The sequence below is a fragment of the Pteropus vampyrus genome, unplaced genomic scaffold (genome assembly GCF_000151845.1).
Source record: "Pteropus vampyrus isolate Shadow unplaced genomic scaffold, Pvam_2.0 Scaffold67, whole genome shotgun sequence".
Taxonomy (NCBI): domain Eukaryota; kingdom Metazoa; phylum Chordata; class Mammalia; order Chiroptera; family Pteropodidae; genus Pteropus; species Pteropus vampyrus.
Window position 1 is genome coordinate 373,524 of NW_011888848.1, and position 21,315 is coordinate 394,838.

Here is a 21,315-nt window from a genome sequence, read left to right on the forward strand (position 1 = left end):
AATAGGTAACAGAGAGGAGTTATATGACATAAGCTACTTCATTGGCTTTGCATTTGATTTTTGGATGTCTAAAATTGAACCCTTTGCCAGCAGAGGCTCTAGTCTCAAATCATAATAAAGTGACACTAATTGAATCACTTGACTCCTTCTGAAAAACCAAGAGCAATAATAGATAAGAAATGGCAACTCGCCATCTTTTAAATGTAAGATAGAGCTTATAAACTGGGATCCATACATCCTGGTTTGCTCTAAACAGTCTTGGTTTTACTCCCATTGTTTTGGTGTAATTATCAATAGCTCCCCTTTCACTCTTAAAAATGTCCCAGTTTGAATGGTAAATGAAATGGTTAGTCTATTCATAACGCACTGAGAAATTTTGTCGGCTCAATAAAACAGAAAAAGTTCAAATATCCAAATCATTTACCAACTTACCCCTAACAAATCTTTATTTTTAGCATTGTTCTTTCATCTGAAACTTGCTCTCCTATCTATAATATGTCCAAACACTTGACATAGCATCACTCAAATTTAAAATATTCAAACCAGATCCCTTTTGGTTGGATAACCCTTTAAAATTTCTCAAAATTTATCACCATTTTCCTACTGAACATCTTTAAGTCATTTAAAATATAAAAATAACTCTTTCAACCCATCACCAAGTTGTATGATTCTTCTTAATATCTACTCCTCTTCATTTCCACGCCAGACACTCCAGGCACAGCCATCATCACTTCACGTCTTAAATATTGCAACCACCAACTGCTGTCTCCCAATGTTTTTTCTATCCAAGCTACTCTACATACCATGTTATTTCCCTGTTTAAACATTTATTGGAAATTCCTTTGCCTACCGGTTAAAACTTCTGTCCAAAAAAAAATTACAATCTTTCCTTGACCGACCTTTCACCACTGCCCCATGCAAACTTTCTATTCCAGCCAACATATGTCTGATCATTGCCTGTAAAACAAACATACTTAGCCTATCCTCATTTCGTGTCTTTGCATACTGTACATCCTTCTCACTCTCCACTCTGTTTTTTAAATCTTAGCCATCATTTTGACTTAACATAGAATGCCTTCTCTACAAAAAGCTTCTGATCATTTCAGCCCACATCTCAGCTTCTCCCAAACTTGTTGCTATCCCATCGTTTCACTAGACAAGCCCAGCACAGGAGACTTCATCTTAACTTCTCAAACTGTTCTTTGCTGGCTTGTTCATTTTTTGCTGTGACCAAACCCATCTTTCATCACACCTACCAGTGAAGGAATCACACTTGAGTGTCTGTGACCTGCTGACTAACACCTCTACACTGTATGTGAACTTTTCTGTGCTCCTCGAGGATTTATCCTTAAATTCATAGAGTAGAAATAGGTTAAAGTTTGAAGTCATTAAAAGTAAAGGCAGAGGCACATTTGCCTACCTTGTCTGTTTCCTTCTTGCTTTGCCTGACCTGTGAATATTTTATTAATCTTCTTTCTGCCATCCCCTTATAATACGTTCTATAATTCTTCCTTCACATTTACCCACACAAGCTAAGATTACAAAGGGAATTGAATCTGACTTTAGTTCTAAAGAATAAAAGTGAAATTTTCTTTAGCTTTTCAAAAAGGACCACTCCCTGTGGCCCTGTGAGGGAGGAACTGTCATTCTTTTTCTCCAGTATCCCCTGCTCTAGCACAAAACATGATTCAAATCAATAAATGATGGATATAAATAACGACTGGATGGATAATGTATCTTATAAGTAATAAGTGATATTCTTATGCTATTGGTGATAGGTACAAATTGCATCTTTTTAAGAGGTATGGTTGACAGAATATGAATAGAGGTCACCCCACTTCTACTTCTACTGTACAGAAAGTTCCCATGTAGGTAAATGATAAATCTTGTTACTCAGAAGAAGCTCACAAGGAAAGTCACCCTCCTCCTACACATCTTCAACCCCCGCCACACACACACACACACACACACACACACACACACACACACACACACCTCAACACACAAGATTTAAGCAATGCTATGTGGAATTAAGAAAAAAATTTATTGAGAGAATTTTGGACTTCGCCCTTATAACGCTAACACTAATAATAGATGTCATTTATTAGGCATTTATTAGGTGCCTGGCTCTGAATTAAATCTATATGTTGTATTTTCTAACTTTCACAACTCCTTCGATGTATATACTCACTCATTTTACAAATGAGAAAAACCAAGTTTCAGAGAGGTTTTAGTAATTTGCCCATAGTCTAGGCAATAAACCCTTTTAAGCCTGTTCTGTTATATTCAGCCAAATGCACATTTTCATACATCACTGTCTCCACATGTCTTCATGAAGAGTAAACTGAACTTCTATTTCACTATTAATTTTGCCCACTTACGTATTTTTTCCTAAATTAAATATATGGTTATCACTTGAAATAGTTATCAAAATAACATTTGTTAGAAGGTAGAAAAATTGAATAACCCAAATTAAAAGGACTTTACTTTTTTAGAGGAAAATAATCTGTTGCAAAAATTCTGGCTAAGTTAAATTGTAGAGGCCTTACATGAAATAATGCACTCAAGAAATACACTCGAGGAATTCTTCATGTTTTCATTTGCTCTCATTACACCTAGAATTTTCATAGAAACTAACCTTATGAGATGTTCTATAAATCCTAAAAAGATTTATAATTTAAAACATTCTTTAAAAATATAAACTAAACCATGTATTTGTAACCTTTATTCAAAAAGGCAAGAAAATGATCAAAGAAGAGAAAGACAGAACCAAATGACTAATTGTTAGGGACAAAATGAAAATTTTTTTGACTAAACAAAGCTACCAGAAATCACTTTGATCAGAATTACTTTGTACTGAAAACGAACCAGAAAATAGGAGCTATTTTTTAAAAATTAACTCTTTCAACCCACCATAAGTTTTATATTATTATTTCTTGATATAGTTTAAGTAACTGGATAGACAAGGTAAGGGTGGATTTCTCTGCTGTGACATTAATGACAAGTGCACATTAAGAGACTCACTCAAGTATTTTTGCAGAATGAGGAGAGGAATGTCAGAGACAGCTGGACTTGCAAACCTTCCGGAAGTCTTTTATTGTTTGCTGTCTTGGATCAAGTCCAAAATGAGAATAATTACCCCGTAGGACTGCCAAGTTTTCAGGCTATTCAGATAACCCTGGTCTTGTAGTAGGAAAGAAATGTGAGCCAAGGTGCAAAAACAAGTTACTGAATTTTATAAAAAATATTTCTAAGGGAGGAGTTTTCTTAGAAGTCATCCATTTGCTTTGACCAGTAGAAGGCAAAGTAGAGAATCATCTGGTCAAAACCACAGAAAATAAAGGAGGGAGAAAATCAGACTTAATATCCACTCTTAGGCTGCCGTAGTAATCCGAGAGCTGAAGATTTTAATCAGGCTTCCTTGGGAGCTTTCAGTAATTCCTGAAAGCCTTTGCCGGGGGAGGGGAACAGGAATTAGCTCAAGATTGAATGGGAAATGTTTATTGTTCTGAAAACTGCATTTTCCAATTTTTTTTAAAATTTACTCTTTATTTAACATGAACAGGTCCACTCTATTGAAAAGAGAGAAGAAATTTTAGGTTTCAGTCTAAATTTCCAAAGCTAATAACCTGTATATTATTCTTGTAACACACCTGTGAAGAAAATACTATTACAGGAAGGTCACACTTTTTGAGATGGATGAGTTCCTTGAATATTTAAAAATACTTAAACATTTAAGAACATTCATAATTCAAAATCAGTTTTCCGATAGGAATAATTTTAAACACAAGGAATAAATACATATCTCATAGTCACGTTTTATCATATGTAACTTTTGTTCCTTCTTTTGAAAGTTGATTTCTGACACGTTTCTCTGTTTTACTACTAGCACTCACACTTAATAAATACTTGAATGGCATGGTTACAATTTACCAACAGTGATTGTTAAAGTAACAGCCCTTAGGATTTGTGAGGCAGCTAAACAGAGTAGTTCAGATCATGACTAGTGATATGTGTATTTCTTCCTCCAACTAATGTGGCACCATCATGTGGCAGGTAGTATTATAAAAGTTAAATCAGTTGGGCCATCAGCTTTGAAGTTATGTGATTCTTGAGTATATTTTAGATGTAGGGATTCATATTTTACATGTTAAGCACATCCTTATTAATACTTATATAGCGATATTTTAAAATGTCATGATCCAAATCCATATAAAATGCAACTATGTCCCTATTTTGCAGATGAAGAAACTGATGTTTAGAGTAATTAATACATTTACCTATGGGCACACAGTTTATAGGTGACAGAATTGGATTTATCCATATTCTTTGCTCAAAACCATGCTGCTTACATAACTGGGAAGGTCAAAATGAAAGGTGCTAACTCCAGGAAGACTTTGTGAGTGGCTTACATAAGAGGGAAAGATGATCTCATGAGCCAGGGAGAGAAGAAAACCTTTGCTGAGTTTCTCAAATTGTGGACCATGTGCACCAAAACGTTTGGAATCTCAATTAAAAATTTTATTTCTGAGTCTTCCCCCAATTCAATTAGAGCCTCTAGTGGTAGAGCCTGTAAATCAGCATTCTTACCAACCTCCATGGTTTATAGTAATTAAAATTTCTGTAATGTCAGGGGGTTATATGCCTCTTAGACACCACTCTCGCTCCACCCCTAAGTCCAGGGATACTCCCTACACCAACAATCCCTACTAATGAACAACCGAAGACTTTCGAGAGGTGTTCAATAGGTCGAGTGCGTGGTGAGCTGCTCTGCAGAGGAATCAGAATGTGACACTGGCCAACTGCGGCATACTCGATTCTTACTCATGCATTTCTTATTGTGCTTCTGACCTTTCTACAGCCATTTTCTCCAACACATGGACGGTTAACCTGGTGTTTGCACTTGAGATCCTATCAGTGTTCTGGTAACCTTTCACTCGAGGGCATCATATTTCAATCGACTTCCTGGTCAATCAGCTTCCTGGTCAAACGACTTCCTGGTTGGCCTCGATCCATGTCCACGGAGTGGGAGAGGACAGCAATCCCTCAAACAACGTCTCATGCCTCTTCTATGACTTTCTGTGGGGGAAATGTCTCCATGATTCTGGCTCTCCCACCCCACATCCCTCCACTCATATGCACATATAATTTGCCAAATCTCTTGAGTGTCTCTTCCATATCAGTGTGCATTTTCTTTCTTGGATGTCCCGATCAGTCTTGGCTCAAATTCAGCAGGATTTGAAACAATTTTATGTTCTTAACCAGTTCTTTAGCTCAGTAATTCCATGGCTTGGGACCTATTCCAAGGAAAGACATCACGTATAATTATGTTTATGGCAACACTATTTACACTTAAAAGAAATCAAAAGCAATCTAGAGAGAAATGTAAAAGGAGGGGAGTGAAAGGATTTGGTGAAATATTATGCAGATATGAACTAGGGGGTTCATGAAGACTATTCAGGAACATGGACGAATTGCTAATGAAAAATAAGCAATGTACCTACGTAGGCTGTACTACTTAGGTACTCTAAGCTCATCCATGAATAGAAAATGAGAAAGACTGGGAGATAATAAAAATGTTAATAGTCGTAATATGTTGTTATATAAGATCATGATTGATTTTTCCTACTTCCTGAATTTTCTAAAGTATATATGCTTTTATTAAATTACTGTTTTTTATATAAAACTCATCAAACTCTCCAGTCTGTTTACCTTCTATTCACAAGGCCTAATACATGGAGTAATCTTTGATTTCACCCTCTATTCAGGTCAGCTCTGTAAGTCCTTTGTTAAAGGTTCTCAAATACCCGCATGAGCACTCTGTTTACCTCTTTTACAGACCTTATAATAGTGTCCTCACAACTCCCGCAACAATGTCCACTTCTACATCCTCTTATCTGACCTCCAAAAGTTGAAGTGTCTTAGGGCCCAATTAGGTGGTCCCTTCTCTCCTATTTACATTCTCTCCCTAAATGATCTCATCTCCTTAAGCCACGTTTAAATATCAGATGACTTCCAAATTGAAGTTTCCAAACATTATCTCTTCCCTAAACTCCAAATGTCCCTTTATCCAAAAGCTACTTTATCTTCACTTGGATGTCTGATAGATATCGCATATCTATCACGTCAAAACAGAACTCTGGGTTTCCTCTCTACCCATGCCCCACTATGACTTAATTAATTAATTAATTAACATGCAAGTATAGTAATAGTTAAGTCAGTTCCTATTGATCTTAGTACCTAGTATCATTATCCACCCTTTAATCAAGCCAAAAATCTTAGTCTCCTTTATTGCTATTTGGCAACACCACATAGTGTTTCAGGATGTCTAATCAGCTACACTGCCCAAATAAACACAAGCTCTGTCTACTTCTTTCTGTTCATGTCTACTGTTACCATGTATCAGCCACTGTCATCTCTCATTTGGAAATGAAGGATAGAATATCCTTATAGATAGCTTCCCTAGTGGATTTCTTATACCATAGAATGATAAATTATTATCATTGTTTAATATAATTAATAATTATACATTAACCATAATTGTATATTATTCACTATTAGTGTTAATTATTATACCATATCTTATTATATTACAGTCTATTCTCCACATGGCAGCCTGAATTATTAAAAACATAAATCACATGTCACTCCCCTGCTTAAAATTCAGCAACGCCTGTACACTGCAATTAGAATAAAATTTTATGATTATTTATTATTAACTAATAATATTACTACCACAATAGCATATAAAATTCTCACAGGTCCTACAAGATCTAGTCCTTGCCCACTGCCCATCACTTGACACCAGCCCTGGTTATTGCCAACCTCCCTGCCTCAGCCTTCACTCATGCCCAGCTCAGTCCTGCTGTGCAGTTGTCTATCCCTCTGCCTGGTATGCTCTTCTCCAGGTCTTGGCTGGACTGGCTCATTCTCATCAGCGCACATGTCACCTGAGGAGCCTGCTCTGACCTCAGCAGATCTTCCTGTTCCACATCTCTAGCCATTATCACCTCACCCAGTTTGATTTTTAAGCTATTTTTTTATGTATTTGTCTCCCTGCCACACACTAGAATATTGGCTCCATAACAATAGGTTCCTTGTCTTTTCCTCTTTTTTTAATCCCTTGAACTTAAAGGAAAGAAAAAATACTTCTGCCCAAAAAAAACTTAGCACCTAGTAGACAGAATTTTTTTGGTAAACTTTTTTTATTTGCAGTATATTATATATACAGAAAAATCCACAAATCCTAAGTTTAGAGCTCAATGATTTTTAACAAAGTGAACTCACTCATGTAATCCCCACCCAGATCAAGCTATAGAACATCACCAACACTTCAGAAGCTTCTCTCTGTGTCCCTTCCCAATTATTATCTCCCCCAAGGTCACTACTACTCTGACTCTGATGAGGATTAATTTTGCCTGTATTTGAACTTCATATGAACAGAACCATACAATATATACTGTTGTGTGTCTGAATTCATTCGTTCAGCATTATATTCGGCCATGTTTTTGCATGTAGTGGTAGTTCCTTTGTCCTCATTCCTGTATAATACTTTGTTTATATAGTTTATTTCATTCTATTCTAGGTAGATCTTTGGGTTGTTTCTTCTTTGGAGATATAAATAGTGCTGAGGTGAACATTTTTATACCTGTTTTTTAGGGCACATTATGTGGGTGTCTTAGGAGAGGAAGGGCTCAGTCGGAGGGTTTAGCTTTACTAGATTCTGCCAAACAGTTTTCTGAGGGGTTTGTACCAAATTACACTCCTACTAACAACATATGAAAATTCCGGTTGCTCCCCATCGTCACTTGGTATTGTCAGTTTTTCTTAACTGTAGCAGTTCTGGTGGGTGGCTTAATAGTTTCTACTTTTGAAATAAAACCAACTGTTTGGATGGATTAAGTCTCAGAAAACATCTTTTTTTCCTACTGCAGTTGTGCATTTGTCAGCGGGTCACAGGAACATCCATACTGTGAAGGATAAGATGGTAGCCAGAGCTAGAATACATTTTTTAAATGAATAAACCCAGATAGAAACAATCTGATGAAATCAGAAATATCTAAAGGGATATCTGTGCTCTCTGATTTTGCTCATATTGGGTACTGGATTCTTGTCTCAATTCTCAAGTAAGGCTTGCTAGTTCAAAAATTTACATATAACAATACCTGAAGGGTTTCTTAATTTGAGATTTCTGTGGAGCTGCTAAAGAGGTGAGTGGATAGTGGTTGAATTCATTATATTCTGTAATGAAACCTTTATACAGCTTATTGTATATAGTCACATACAATAAATTACAGAGAAGCATTCTGATTTCATCTTCATATTCTCGTGATTCATAGCATTCTTGTCTCCGACATTTGTACTAATGTTCATTTCTCTTTTCTTCAGTGATCGTCACTAATTCTTCATCTTTACTTATAAATAGATTCAATTTATAGTTTCAGGTGCTGAGCCATTATCAGGCAATTTCTTCAGCTCTATCCAGTGCTGCTGCTGGCTCTGACTGTGTGATACTGGTGCTGAGTTTTCTGCTCCACTTAGTCCATATTGCTATCTCTATGCCGCAGTACTTTCATGCAGCACCGCCATGTCTGGAAGAATTTTGATCGAGTTGGGTTTCATTCTATTATCTCTTTATTGTTGGAAACTTTGATTTATTTCAAGAGGTCATTTTAACATTTTTACCAAAGTCACATGTCACCTAGGTTTGGACTTTTTGATTTGTCTTTGGTTCCAATATTTTAGAAGTCGTTAATTGGGAAATCCACATATTTGTTGTTACTGACGTGATTGCTCAGAATATAGGAGTTTGGACAAGAAAACATCTAAGGCCCTTCTAGTACTTTCTTGGTTTAGGTAAATTTGTTCCCAAAGTAATAAAGATGCGACAATATAAGATTTGGGCTTGAGTCTACTTCTCTGATTTTACTCTACTCTGGAGACAGAACTCATAGACATAAAGCTTTTGATGACATAAGGGACTTAGTGGGTCAGTTGCAGTTCAAGCTCCAAGAAACAAAAGAATAGGGCACAACTTGACCTAGGTAGGGATCCAGTAGAGGCCAGGGCAATGGGATGGGGAACAATCACAGGGTTCACACCATCACTTCCTTCAGGTCTTTGCTCAGATGTCATCACGTTTCTGATATGACATGTATAAAACAGCAAGCCTCATCCGCACCCAGCACTCCCTCTCCTCCTTATCATCATCTCATATATTATTAATTTCCTAACATAGCACCTCTCTCCCTGCTTAAAACCAAGCTTCAAGAAATATAAGACCTATCTATATCCCCATTACCTAATGTCTCACCCACATTCTTTCTACAGTTCTCCAGGTCCTAAACTTTTAGGCCTCTCCACCCAAAATAGCTCCTGGCACATATAAAACACATAGGAAATAATTGGTTGAATGAATGAATGAATGAATGAATGAATGATTAAAAACTCCCGGCCCTTCTCTGTCCGGAATTCTTTAGAGGCCAAGATTATCTACAGTTCTGTCAGTTGAAAATTTACCTAACACTCCAGGAAGAGTAAAGGAGTTTCAGTCATTCTTCCTTCGATTGTGTTTGTCTTCTGATGTCTAATTGAGAAATTATGGAAATTTCCTGAAGAGATGGAGAAGCAGAAGACTCTGTGTTTAGAAACCCAAAGTTTTGAGGGCTGTGGATAATGGCAAAGAAAAGGGACAAGGACAAAGGAGGAGGCTAGAAAGTGAACTCAGAAAGGCCAAACACAAACCAACTAACTTCCACTTGTGTTCTAGACCATATCTTTTCATTTCCGCTCTCAGTCATCAGATGGAAACTATTTTCTCCTCTAGAAAAGAGAAAAGCCCTAAAACTTCAAGGGCCCCATCCTCTTTAATAGAATGGCTGGGAAGTCAGGGGCTGAGGGTGGAGGGAGTACTCAACACACGCACATTTGATAATGAAGCAAGAAGATGTTCTCCCCTGAAGAAATTTATAGAGGCCTGGAAGGTTGAGCTATGCATGATGAGGCCATTTTGGAAAGTTGAATAGCCTGGGCATGAATAGAAAGCAAGGTCTCCAGACTTTTTGAAACCTTGTTTTTATTATCCAATTCTACTCATAGTCCTAACTGTCTTAGAACAAAAATACCCATCGAATTCTTATTATTCATAAGTGCATAGAGTCCAAGGTAATTCTGTCAATCTTATCCTACGAGAATGCCAGGCCAGAGCAAGTACAAAGTCTACTAACTCTCAGCTCTTGTGAACTTGGTAGCACATGTGGTGTGGAAATATAAGCGATGGAAATATTTCCATGAACTTTTGGTCCCAACGAAGTGATTGAATGGGCTTTAATGCTTCTGTATTTTTGTGGTTGACATTGTTGTTTTCAATTGTTAATCTGTTAGTAGTCAGATACGATTTCTTACTGAGACAAATGTATATATAGATGTCTTCTTGAAAGTTACCGGAATGTTGTCATCAAAATCGAACTAATTGACCTTAAAATTTTCTATGTGAGGAAGAAAGAGAAGCACAAAAATAAGCAAAACAGGTAGAGTTTAAGCATGTTCCTAGCTCTTAAAATTCACAGACTACAGTTACTATGAGTATGTTTGCTTAGACAGAAATTTGTATTATAAATGAAAATGATGTAGTCAGGAAAAGATTTGTTGGTAAAAGAGAGATTGTGGTGGTATCAATAATGTTGTCAAGTGAATAATTTTGACATTCATCATTTTATGTGATCCTCATGACAACCTGTAATGTAGGCAGAATATTAGACAATGCTGTCTCCATTTTACAAAGTGAGTGAGAAGAGTTATGAAACATGCCCGAAAGCACTCGCTAAGTGAAGGAGACAGGATTAGGAATCTAGCTGCCAAATTTTCTTTGCCTAACACCAGACTGCCTCTGTGATAATACCTTAAACTTCTGGAGGATACCTTAGTTACTGGAAATATTTTCACATGTATTATTTCAACGGATAGCATATATTTTATTAATGATTAACATCTTATTAAGTCCTTTCTACTGAAATAGTCTTACTGAGGGATGTGCTTGCCTGGTTTAATCGGGTCAAGATAGATGAAATTATATATCTATACACACAGTAATTAAAGGCAGTCATTTCGGTCATCTCCACTTTTTGCTGCTAGTAGATAAGAAAGTTGTCCTGTTTGAATTCTCTATTCAAAAACAAACAAAAATGGAAACAGGAAGCAAGCCAAGATCTAATGAAGAATTTTAAAAAGAGTGAATTTCTTTTCTTTAATTAGACCTGGTATACATAAATGTATTAAAAATGTGCTTATCAATGCTATGATTTTTGTTTTCGGAATCATTTTGTGATTAAAGTGGGGCAATGAGTTCCTGTTGCCTCATTATACAGGACTATGGGAAGCTTCAATTTGGGCATTGAGGTGCAGGAGAGAGAAAATTCTTAGGTTTCCTTTGAGCAAAAAGAAGTTCTTGAAATGAAGGATATTCACAAATGTCAGGATAGCCAAGCTGGCATCTTGGTGATTTTAAGATAGGGAAATCTGAATTGGCTACAAGTTCAGAGATTGCAAGTGTTGCTAGGGGTTTTGTTAGGAATTTTTTTTTTTTTTTTTTTGAGGAGCAGATGAACTCTGTGACATAGTCACTGCCATCCACTGCCAGTGTGACACATTTGAAGTGTGACCCATCTGAGCACCATCTATGAACACTTTGCAGTAGAAGAGCTTAATATTGAGTTTCACCTGGACGATAAATTCTCAATGATTTCTAGGAATAACACTACAAAAGATTTTTACAGCTGCCACTTTTTTGCCTGCAGACTCAGTGTTCTGAGATCTCTGGTCAGCTACGGAGTCAGGCACTCTCTAGCAAGTCAATAGCTGTCATGGGAGGACTTCAGTCAAGATAGCTATCTGTCTGTCCTTCGCTCTAATTTCATGATGATGGTGGTGGTGGTGGTGAATTGATCTCATTTGAGAACTACTGTACTTCAGATGCAAAGGACCTGGATAATGGGGAGACTGACTCTCCACTTACCACATCATAAAGTTCACCTGCCAGAGGCCCTGTAATTCTTTGGGAAATCCCCAAGAAATGTCCCTGGAGGTCTGTCTCATCTCTATCTTTAAAAACCATTAACAAAAAATATGATTTAGGAAGGAATATCTTTTCTTTTTCTACCATCTCTTTTGAGTGGTAGTATTTGAGTGATCTCTTTAAAAAATAAACTGTTTTTAATAGGAACGATATATGGCCCCGGGCCTATCACCGAGTAGGCATTTATACTTAATATTTGTGAAATGAATATTGTTCAGATTTACTTTCTTTGGTATGTCTTATGATTATAATAATTCACTTACTGTGAACAGCTATGAAAATTTCAGAAAAAATAACAACGTGCTTCTTTAAAAGGTTGCAAAAGTTTATCTAATGGATTTTTAGGTTAATAAGCCTAAAGGGCATATGAAGAGCAGAAATTTATGACTATGTTTCCTCCTTTTTGTATAATATGAGCCCAAAAAAGTTTAGGGCTGGAATCCTAAAGGACGTTGCTAGCCCCAAATGGAAGGATGTGGAAAACTGAGATTCATAATGACTTTTTCCCCTTTCTTCCTCCCTCTCTCCTTCCCTTTTTATTTTTTCTCTTTTTATTTTATTTTGCTTTGTTTTTTGGTTGGTTGGTTGGATTGGGTTGGGGAGAGGCTGTTTATACAGATAATGTTATATATCATGATTCAGGTAGTCTCCCAATGAAATTTTTATTAATCAGCTCTCAGGAGGGAAAAAAAGTTTTTCCTTCCTACAGCTGTGAAACTTAGTTAAGACTGTACAGTGGAATTAATAGGACAAGACTAATAGCATTGTCCTATTAATTCCACTGTACAGTCTTAACTAAGTTGCCCTGGAATTGCCCTGGAATCGTCGCTGTCCTAATAATTTGGTAATATTTCAAAAGATATTAAAAGTTTTCTCAAAGGAACAAAGTTTTCTGTCGAGACAAGATGACTAACCACTTTTATGATCCTGGTGAGTTTTTTGGCTTCAACATTAATCTTTACTATTGCCCATATTTATTTTCAGGTGCTTTTCAGTTCCTACCACTCCCCTATTTTGATTTTCTGCAACATTTAATTGGGGTTACTAATGATAGTACTTTATGTCTTTCTTCTCATTATAGAAGTTCAGAAACCAGCACATTGTTCTTTCCATAGATAGTCGAAAGCCAATAATGCCTTAGTCATGGACAGGTCTCCACTGGCCCAGGAATGTACTAGATGGCATCCCATCAGTGGTTGAATAAAGAAGATAAGGAAAAGGAAGAAAGCACACCCACTAGAAGAAATTAATTTTGTAAAATTTAGCAGAACTCTGACTTAAAATTCAGGAACAAGGGTTCTCATCTAGGACAGCAGTGATGCATAGACAGGAAACATTCTTCAATTACGTGAGCAACTTCATCCAAAGATTCATGGAGATGGGGGGAAGGGGAGGACAGCAGGAAAGCATCTTGGAGGGTGAAGTCTCCAGGGTGTCCCTAACGCAGAACTAGGACCCATAGATTTCTTACACACGTGAGGTTCTGAGTCAAATGCTATGAGATGGGTCCTAGGCAATGGAATTATTTTAATGCTTCTTGGTGGTTGTATATCTAGTCAGGTCGAAAACCACTATTCTAAATGAAAGCCTGGTGACAGTTCGGGCTCAGCACTGGGTGAAAGGCAAAGCACTAGAGCTATAATCAGAAGAACTTAGTAACTGTGTCCAAGAGCCAGTCCCCTGACCTCTCTCTCCATGCCTATTTTTTTATTTATATGACCAGGGTAACACTGTGCAATGAAGGTGTGAGAATCAAGTTTCATAATATCAGAACTCCACAAAGTTATTTTAATGTGAAATAACCATAATACTTGCATGGAGTCAAGTACTTGTGGGCCAAAATTGAAGCTGGCATTGCACGGTCTGAGAGTCAGGGTGACCACACAAGTTAAGAGAATAAACTGATGCATCAGAAAGTGAATCGAAGCCAACCCATTTTACCAAATATTCAATAAGAACATCTATTTTAGACTGAAGTTTTCTGACTTACCAAGGTGATTGGTGGTGAGTGGAGAGAGCAGTCACAGTACACGCCCACCTTCTGTTTGTCAGGGAATGTGAAATTGAACACTCTGAATTGTTAGTGGAAGAATAGAGGAAGTAAATTACCAGATTACTACAATCTATTTCCCCATTTAAATGCTGATTTATAGGACAGAAAAATCCACACTTTGATTATTCGTCATATTATTATTATTAAAAATGTGTTTTTGGCAAAGACCAGATACTAGGCCAAATTAAAGTAGACATTATCTATTAAAGATGCCTGCCATTAGGTGCGAAAATGTTTTAGAAGTTGGGTCACACTCTGTAGAGATGTGATACTGGCGTGGAGATGCATTATTCGGTATTGCAAACACTGTAATCCTAGTCTAGAGGCATTAGAGTGGGTTTTTTGGGTCTCGTTTAATTTGTTTAACCTGTTCTGGGATTGTTGCCTATTCTTCCTACTCTGGAAACTGTCAAAGTCTAAAACAAATGGCAGTTCAAGTTTTGTTACCAGAAAAATCAGTGACCTCGCCTACGTTTATTAAGAGTTGCTACTGTTGGATCAGGTGTTGCCATATCTTAACAACTGACAAAATCTCACAACTTTTGTTTTTGTTTTTCTATTTATAGGATATAAGTGTAATAAAACAATTTAATTGTCCAGTCCTGGAAGTAACTAATAGCACCGTTGGTTATTGAGTTAGCAGGGTTGGGGGCTTGGAGTGGTTGGTACTTTAGACGAAAGATTCTTCGGAAGACTTGGTTTTGATTCCAAAATACCTCGCATTTAAATTGAGGGCCAATAAAGGAACAACGTAAAAGCAGTTTTATCAACCATTGGTGTTCATATTAAAATAATTGAAAGTATTATGGATGGTTTATACCTAAGACTCTTTATTTCCAAGGCAGAATTCTAGAAATCTTATAGTCGTTACTGAGATATTCCACTTTGACTTCCAGATGGCCGTAAAATTGGAAAGCTAGAATACAGTCCTTCAACCTTTTCTGAAGTTGATAAATGGTCAGACCTCATGGTAAGAGCCTGGGCTTGAAAGGAAAGTAGCCATGTCTCTCATAGGCTTCCAATAGTTATACCTATAAAAGGAGGGGGCGGGGGGAGGAGTGACTACCACCTGAAAGTGAGAACTTGTTTACCAGACAGACTTTTTTTTTTTTTTTTAAGAGAGGCAACCCTCGATTGACCTCACAGATTGCAAGGATCTCATCAGCTTACAGTCCCTTACAATCCCTTATTTTTTATTTTTACGTCTACAGTGTAAAAAATAACCTGGTCTTCCTAGGTGGTCTCCCATCCAAGTACTAACCAGGCCCAACCCTGCTTAGCTTCCAAGATCAGACGGGATCGGGCTTGTTCAGGGTGGCATGGCCGTAGACTCTTTTGCAGACTTTTACTCTAGGTCTCCCAACATCTGTGTAGCACATGGTGTGTTGAAAGGAGACTCCCAGCCTTAAACACACAAATGTTCTCCCAGTAATCTGTCACCACCATGAATCATATGTGTCAGAATTTGAATTTATTTATATTATATATTTACATTTGCTTATTTACATGTTTATTGTCTTCTGCAGTCAACTGTAGAGATTCTCTCCCTGCCCCAATGAGTTCTATGATATCTGACACTTGGTGGATATTGATGACATAAGTGTTGATTTAAAAATGGCTCCGTCTCTTCCACCCGTCCCAGTACCAGTGTGGTAAAGCCTTGCATGCAGGCATTGTTGTGATTGTTTATTATCTATCAACTGTAGCTAGTCACCTATTAAAATACATATTTTTTGAATTGTCAATCTAATACATACTTACTTTACAATAGTCAAACAGTGCAGAAATGTATATAGTACAAACTAGAAGTTTCCCTCCCCCATCCCCAGAATATCACAACTAACAGTTCAGTGTGCATTGTTGGCACCTCTTTGAGTACATACATGGCATGGCAAATAGCTAATGATGAAAAAACAGTCTTCATCTAGACCAGAAATCCAGAACATTAATTTGAGAAGAAGCAGCTCGGCTACTCAAGGCCTTGGTTTACTTCAGACCGTCTTGCTGCGTGGTGCCTAACGTAGCTGAAGGCGGGCAGAGACATCCACTGTTCCCTTTACTGAGCTCTCTCCTATTCCATTAACTGTTACCATCGAAACTAGGCTTTGACAAGAAAAATGACACATTTTTTCAAAAAAGAAGGATGCTGGTGTGACCTTACAACTGACAAAATGCATGTGATAGAGTAGTCATCTGCCCTCATTAAATATAATGGCCCAGACTCAGCCTCTTTGAGCCCCTAGAATTAGAATAATCTTTATCATCTGACTGAAAGATAAATTTCATATGAACCAGATCTTTTTTATACAGTCTCTCCTTCAAGACGTTCTATGGAAAATACTCATTTCATATCCTATTATGAACTTTTGGTAGCTGTCACTTATTTTGTGAAAAATTGGCTCATGAAATAAAACATTTAACAATAAAACACTTAATGACATGAATAATCTTCAGTGAAATCAAATTCTCTGTGTATCAGTTTCCTAGGCTTTTAAGTAGGGTTGATTAGCTTTTACCTCTCCTGCCTGACACAAGGAGATGAGAAAGGTAAAGTGACTATCAGCACTGAAGGATAGACCAAGTAAAGAAGCAATAGTAATGACAACAAATAGTAATAAAATATTAATAACTTATATTCAGCACCTATGTATTGGAGGCTCTATGCTAATTAAATACTTACATAATATTGTCTTGCAAAATTTATAGAAGTAATTTGCAAGTTAGATATGATTATCATTTGAGGTGAAGAAAGACTAAGAGAGGTTAAGTAATTTGCTCATTTATGAAACTAGTAAGCAAGCACACCGTGATTGGCATTTGCAGCTCTATTTTATTGGTAGTGGCTTAAAGTGGTCAAGAACTTCAATGCTGTATCCAGGCATGGCCAAAAAGAGTGTCAGGATTGATTAGCCACGAGTATTGCCATGAGTATAAGGACGGACTGGGGGTAGCAGGACGTAAGCTGCATATTTGTCTCTTGCATCACAGTGTCTCTCAAGATGATATAACTTAAGGAGGAAAAACAAGTCACCCTGCCCCACCCCACCCCCAGCCCTTAAAGTACATTTTGGTAAGGCATCACAGTCTAAGGGCCCTGCACTCAGTTATAATAAAAAGCCACAAGGTTCCAAAGTGTGCAGTGGCTGAGATGTGCAAGGGACAGAGCTACTGACTTCCCACAAATAACAATTATTCCATTGGCCATGCAGCTCACCGATGGCTTTTCCCAGCAGTAGCATTGTCACATCCCAACAAAGCGCCTTTGCCCAAAGAAGACACATAGGGTCAATGGCTGGCACTGACAGTTTCCCTGAGAAATACACTATCTTCTGTTCTGAGTCAGCTTTATTGTTCAGAATTGAGGGAGTGAAGCTTATGTCCAGATATGGGACAATGATATGTGCTATATTCTTATTGACAGCAATATTGTGAGTCACCACGATACCTAGTCTACGATGCTCAGAAAGACCTCCTCACACCCTAACCCTCACAGTTGAATACCTATTTGTCCCTAACTTAAATGGCACTTCCTCTGAAGTCTTCCAGGACTACCACTACCACCAACAGCAGAGTTGGCTTATTGATTCTTGTCACCTGAGCATCTAGGACAGTGCCAATAAATCTCTAACAATTGAAAGAATAAGTTAAACTGTGCCAATACTTAAGAAATTGGGTATAGCTAAAGAACAATGATTTTTGTGACTGAAGAAGATGAAAAAATAGTAACTATTCCAAAAGTACTTTTCTTGGATTTACTCTGATCGTGTGTGAAACATGCGGCTTAGCAGCAAAACGTAGTAGAGGGAAGGGCTCTGCTTCCTGGGTATGGTGGGCTGCAGTGAACAGGGAGAGGCATGCTCTGTAAACTGTACTGATGGTTCAGAAAAATCATTGATCTGGGGCTAATGAGAGGAGACTGATACATATTGAACGTGTGTCATTTGTGTGTTTCTTTTTCTGTGTATAAAAGTCATTGACATATCTCCCACTGGTCTCTGAAAAGCAGGTAAGTGATATACTAAGTAGATGTACTATCACCAGCCATTTCTACAACTAGATGCATTCAATAGCCACAAAATGTTGTCTAGTGTCTAGTGTTCAAATGTTAACTAGTGTTCAAAAGTCTATTGAATATCAAATCTTGTGCCTTGTGTCTCACTTTGGGCTGCAAATAATAAGAAATAGAACTCTAAATGGCTTATACTGTAAGGAAGCTTTATCTCAACAAGAAGTCTTGGGTCAGTGTCTACCATCACAAATCATTGTAAGGGAAATGGGATTACTAAAATTTGATTAGGCGATTAAGATTTACTCCTAAATTGAAGATGAGTTTACCTTCCTTGGGAAGGTGTTGGGAGAACCAGAACTAAATCAGAATTCTTTTAATATGGAGAAGGAGGAAGAGACTTTGACTCTTGAACAGGCAGCCAACCATGCCAGCTATATATGCTTGGTGGAGATGCCACGTTCACACTTCCATGCTACCTTCCACAGTGGGGAATTAAAGTGCCCTAAATGCTCATAACCTTAATCTGGTGGTTTCATGTTATAATTTAGCCATTATCTGGTGAGGTAAATATAAAACATAAAAAATAAATTCAGATAAGACAGAAGAATCTCCATTACCTGATTTCGCCAATGATTCAACTCCCTATTCCCAAATTATGACAGATTGTTGACTGAAAAGACTTAGGCCATTCTATCAGGAGGAGACATTTCTTTAAGATAAGGAAGGGAGAAGGAGATAGCCTTGGAGTCAACACGGGAGGAACACTCCCTGAGAGGAGGAAATATATGCAGAGATCCTGAGACAGAAAACTGATCAGATGTGACAGTGCTGAAATGATTGGCTCACAGGGAGCAGGAAAAGAACCGTAGGAGGTAGGGGCAGAGCTGCTGGAGAGAGGGACCATTAAAAATTAAAGCCTTGAAGTGCAGTAGGAAGCCACTGCAGGATTAAATAAGATCTACAACTATGCAGTGACACCCATAATCCTATGCAGGGTCATTAAGCATGTTGGAAAGAGTAACTTCATTTAATGTAAGATATATGTCATTAGAGAAGCTACTTAACAAAGCCCCAACTTAATAGACAGTTGCTAGGAAATCAACTTCATTACCTTGGTTCTATGCAAAGTTTACTTTTAGTTCTAGTGGTGGATGCATGTTTATGGACAGGGTAGCCTAGTAAAATGACTTGTTCTGGAACAGCTCTAAGACATTTTAACTAAAAGATGGTGCCTCTGAAGAGAAACAAAAGCTCCTATTTCCTAATTTGGTGAGGCTGCTCATCATTTCGATAGTTGTTCACTAGTGTATCTCTTAAGTGATTTCTAAAACCTACGAGGACATGCTGCCAGAAAAAAAAGTGGGCAAACACATACGCCTAAGGAATTTACTTCACGGTGAAGGCCACTCATTACAGTTGCCAAGTCCTGTCACACTTGAGGTTACATCAGTGAGCTCAACACATTCCAGAGCTCTCCACCTTCCTTGTCAGTTCCTTGGTAATAATTTCATGTCAGTTTATTTCTCAACGATCTTTCACCCTTTCAGCCATCCTTGAGTACCTGCGCCTATCTGGTGGCAGACACGTGACCAGGCATTGAAGAACAGTACTTAAGCAGTGTTAGCACATGGTTTGGAGGAGCTCAAAACAGTGAGCCTGGATGGACTTCCTGGACGAAATGACAGTAAAGCTAAGCCTTGAAAGAAGCTGCTTCTGGCTTCTGTAAGAAAGATGGATTAAAGTAGAAAGGCATAACCAAAGACAATTGTTTAGAGGCTTCTGTAGGACGCCTAAGAGAGGCCATGGAGGCCTGAGGAGGAGTTGGCTGAAACAAATAAACAGAGATATTCCAGAAATAAAGCCGGGGGACATGGAGAATGATTGGACATAGGACAAAACTGAGATAATTCCCAGAATTTTCAGCCAACTCTGTCTTATTCTCAAAGTATAGTTCTCAAGCTGAAACACAGACACCACCAGAGTTCTTCATGAGGTCTTGCCTTGGATTCATTCCTTTCCCATGACCTCTTTTGGGAACACTGAGGAAGAATAAGTGGTATTATGTTTATTCTTGTTCACAGAACATTTTAAGATGCTTCTGGGTAAATGCAAATTATTCTGATTCATCTGTGCCGATTCACTGCCAATGGCAGAGTCTTCTAAGTATGGTTAATGTCAGAAGCAAAATTATTTTCCTAAATATTGTTTCTTTTCTCTTTTCATTGTGAAGTATATTTGGTGCTCTTCGAACTGGTGCTTATATGGTGTACATTTTGATGACCAAAGGCCTGAAGCAGTCAGTTTGTGACCAGAGTTTTTACAATGGACCTATCACCAAATTCTGGGCTTATGCATTTGTGCTAAGCAAAGCACCCGAACTAGGTGAGTGTCTTGTCTCCTTCCACGTTCCCCTCCCCTTCCCACTCCCCCTTTGTAGCTACATAGCTACAGCATTTAAAAACACACACAGAAAAACGTAATTTGAAGGTCCTGTTTTATTGGTTGCAGGAAAGTTACAATTAATAGATTTGAGTTCTTGACTACTACTATCTTTTTTTCCCTTCCTTCCATCCCTCCTTTTAAATAATTGTACATTGTGCATATGAAGAGCAATATAGTTTGCATAAAACATGCAAATTTTCAAGCACTGCTGAATATGCATTTCAGGGGGTTGTAAAATACACACAGCCCTTTCTCTCAGGCCCATGAGCAGCTCAGCTAATATTAGAATATGAGGAAAATTAGCAATATGACTATTTCCAAGTCCCATATCAAAGCATTCTTCCATCTCTGGAGTTAGGATTCAGACTAGGAAATTAAGCTTTTCATTTGGGTATTATGGTTAACAAATGCTAAGGGTTGGTTTCTGGTATTGTTTGATTTTAATCATCAAAGGGACAGGCCTTGGAGAAGAAGAATGTAGTTCACTTTCTAGAAACTAATTTTTAAACTAACTGGCTATATTTGTAGATTTCTAAGGTTTTCCCTTCAACTCTGATGAACTTGACTATAACTGTGGCACAAGTTCGCAGAAACACTGAAAAATTAGCTGGCAATGATTTGACATGGGCACAATTCCCCTGGAAAACATCTTTATTGCCAGAGAAAAGGATCTGCTGGTGATGATAAGCTCTGAGGTCATCCATGAGCAGTGCTGGCCACTGTCTCACAAACTGGTAT

General features: G+C 37.7%; 1 protein-coding gene and 1 pseudogene across 4 annotated transcripts in view; one reads left to right on the forward strand and one right to left on the reverse strand.

Annotated features, from left to right (window-relative positions):
• ELOVL6 (ELOVL fatty acid elongase 6) overlaps positions 1-21,315 on the forward strand; it is a 113,964-nt gene that overhangs the window by 84,084 nt on the left and 8,565 nt on the right. For all 4 annotated transcript variants that reach the window (XM_011361436.2, XM_023531355.1, XM_011361435.2 and 1 more), the window contains exon 4: positions 20,366-20,517. In XM_011361436.2, coding sequence (XP_011359738.1) covers positions 20,366-20,517 — 152 coding nt within the window. The remainder of the gene's footprint in view (positions 1-20,365; positions 20,518-21,315) is intronic.
• Positions 15,338-15,457, reverse strand: LOC111740747 (annotated as a pseudogene).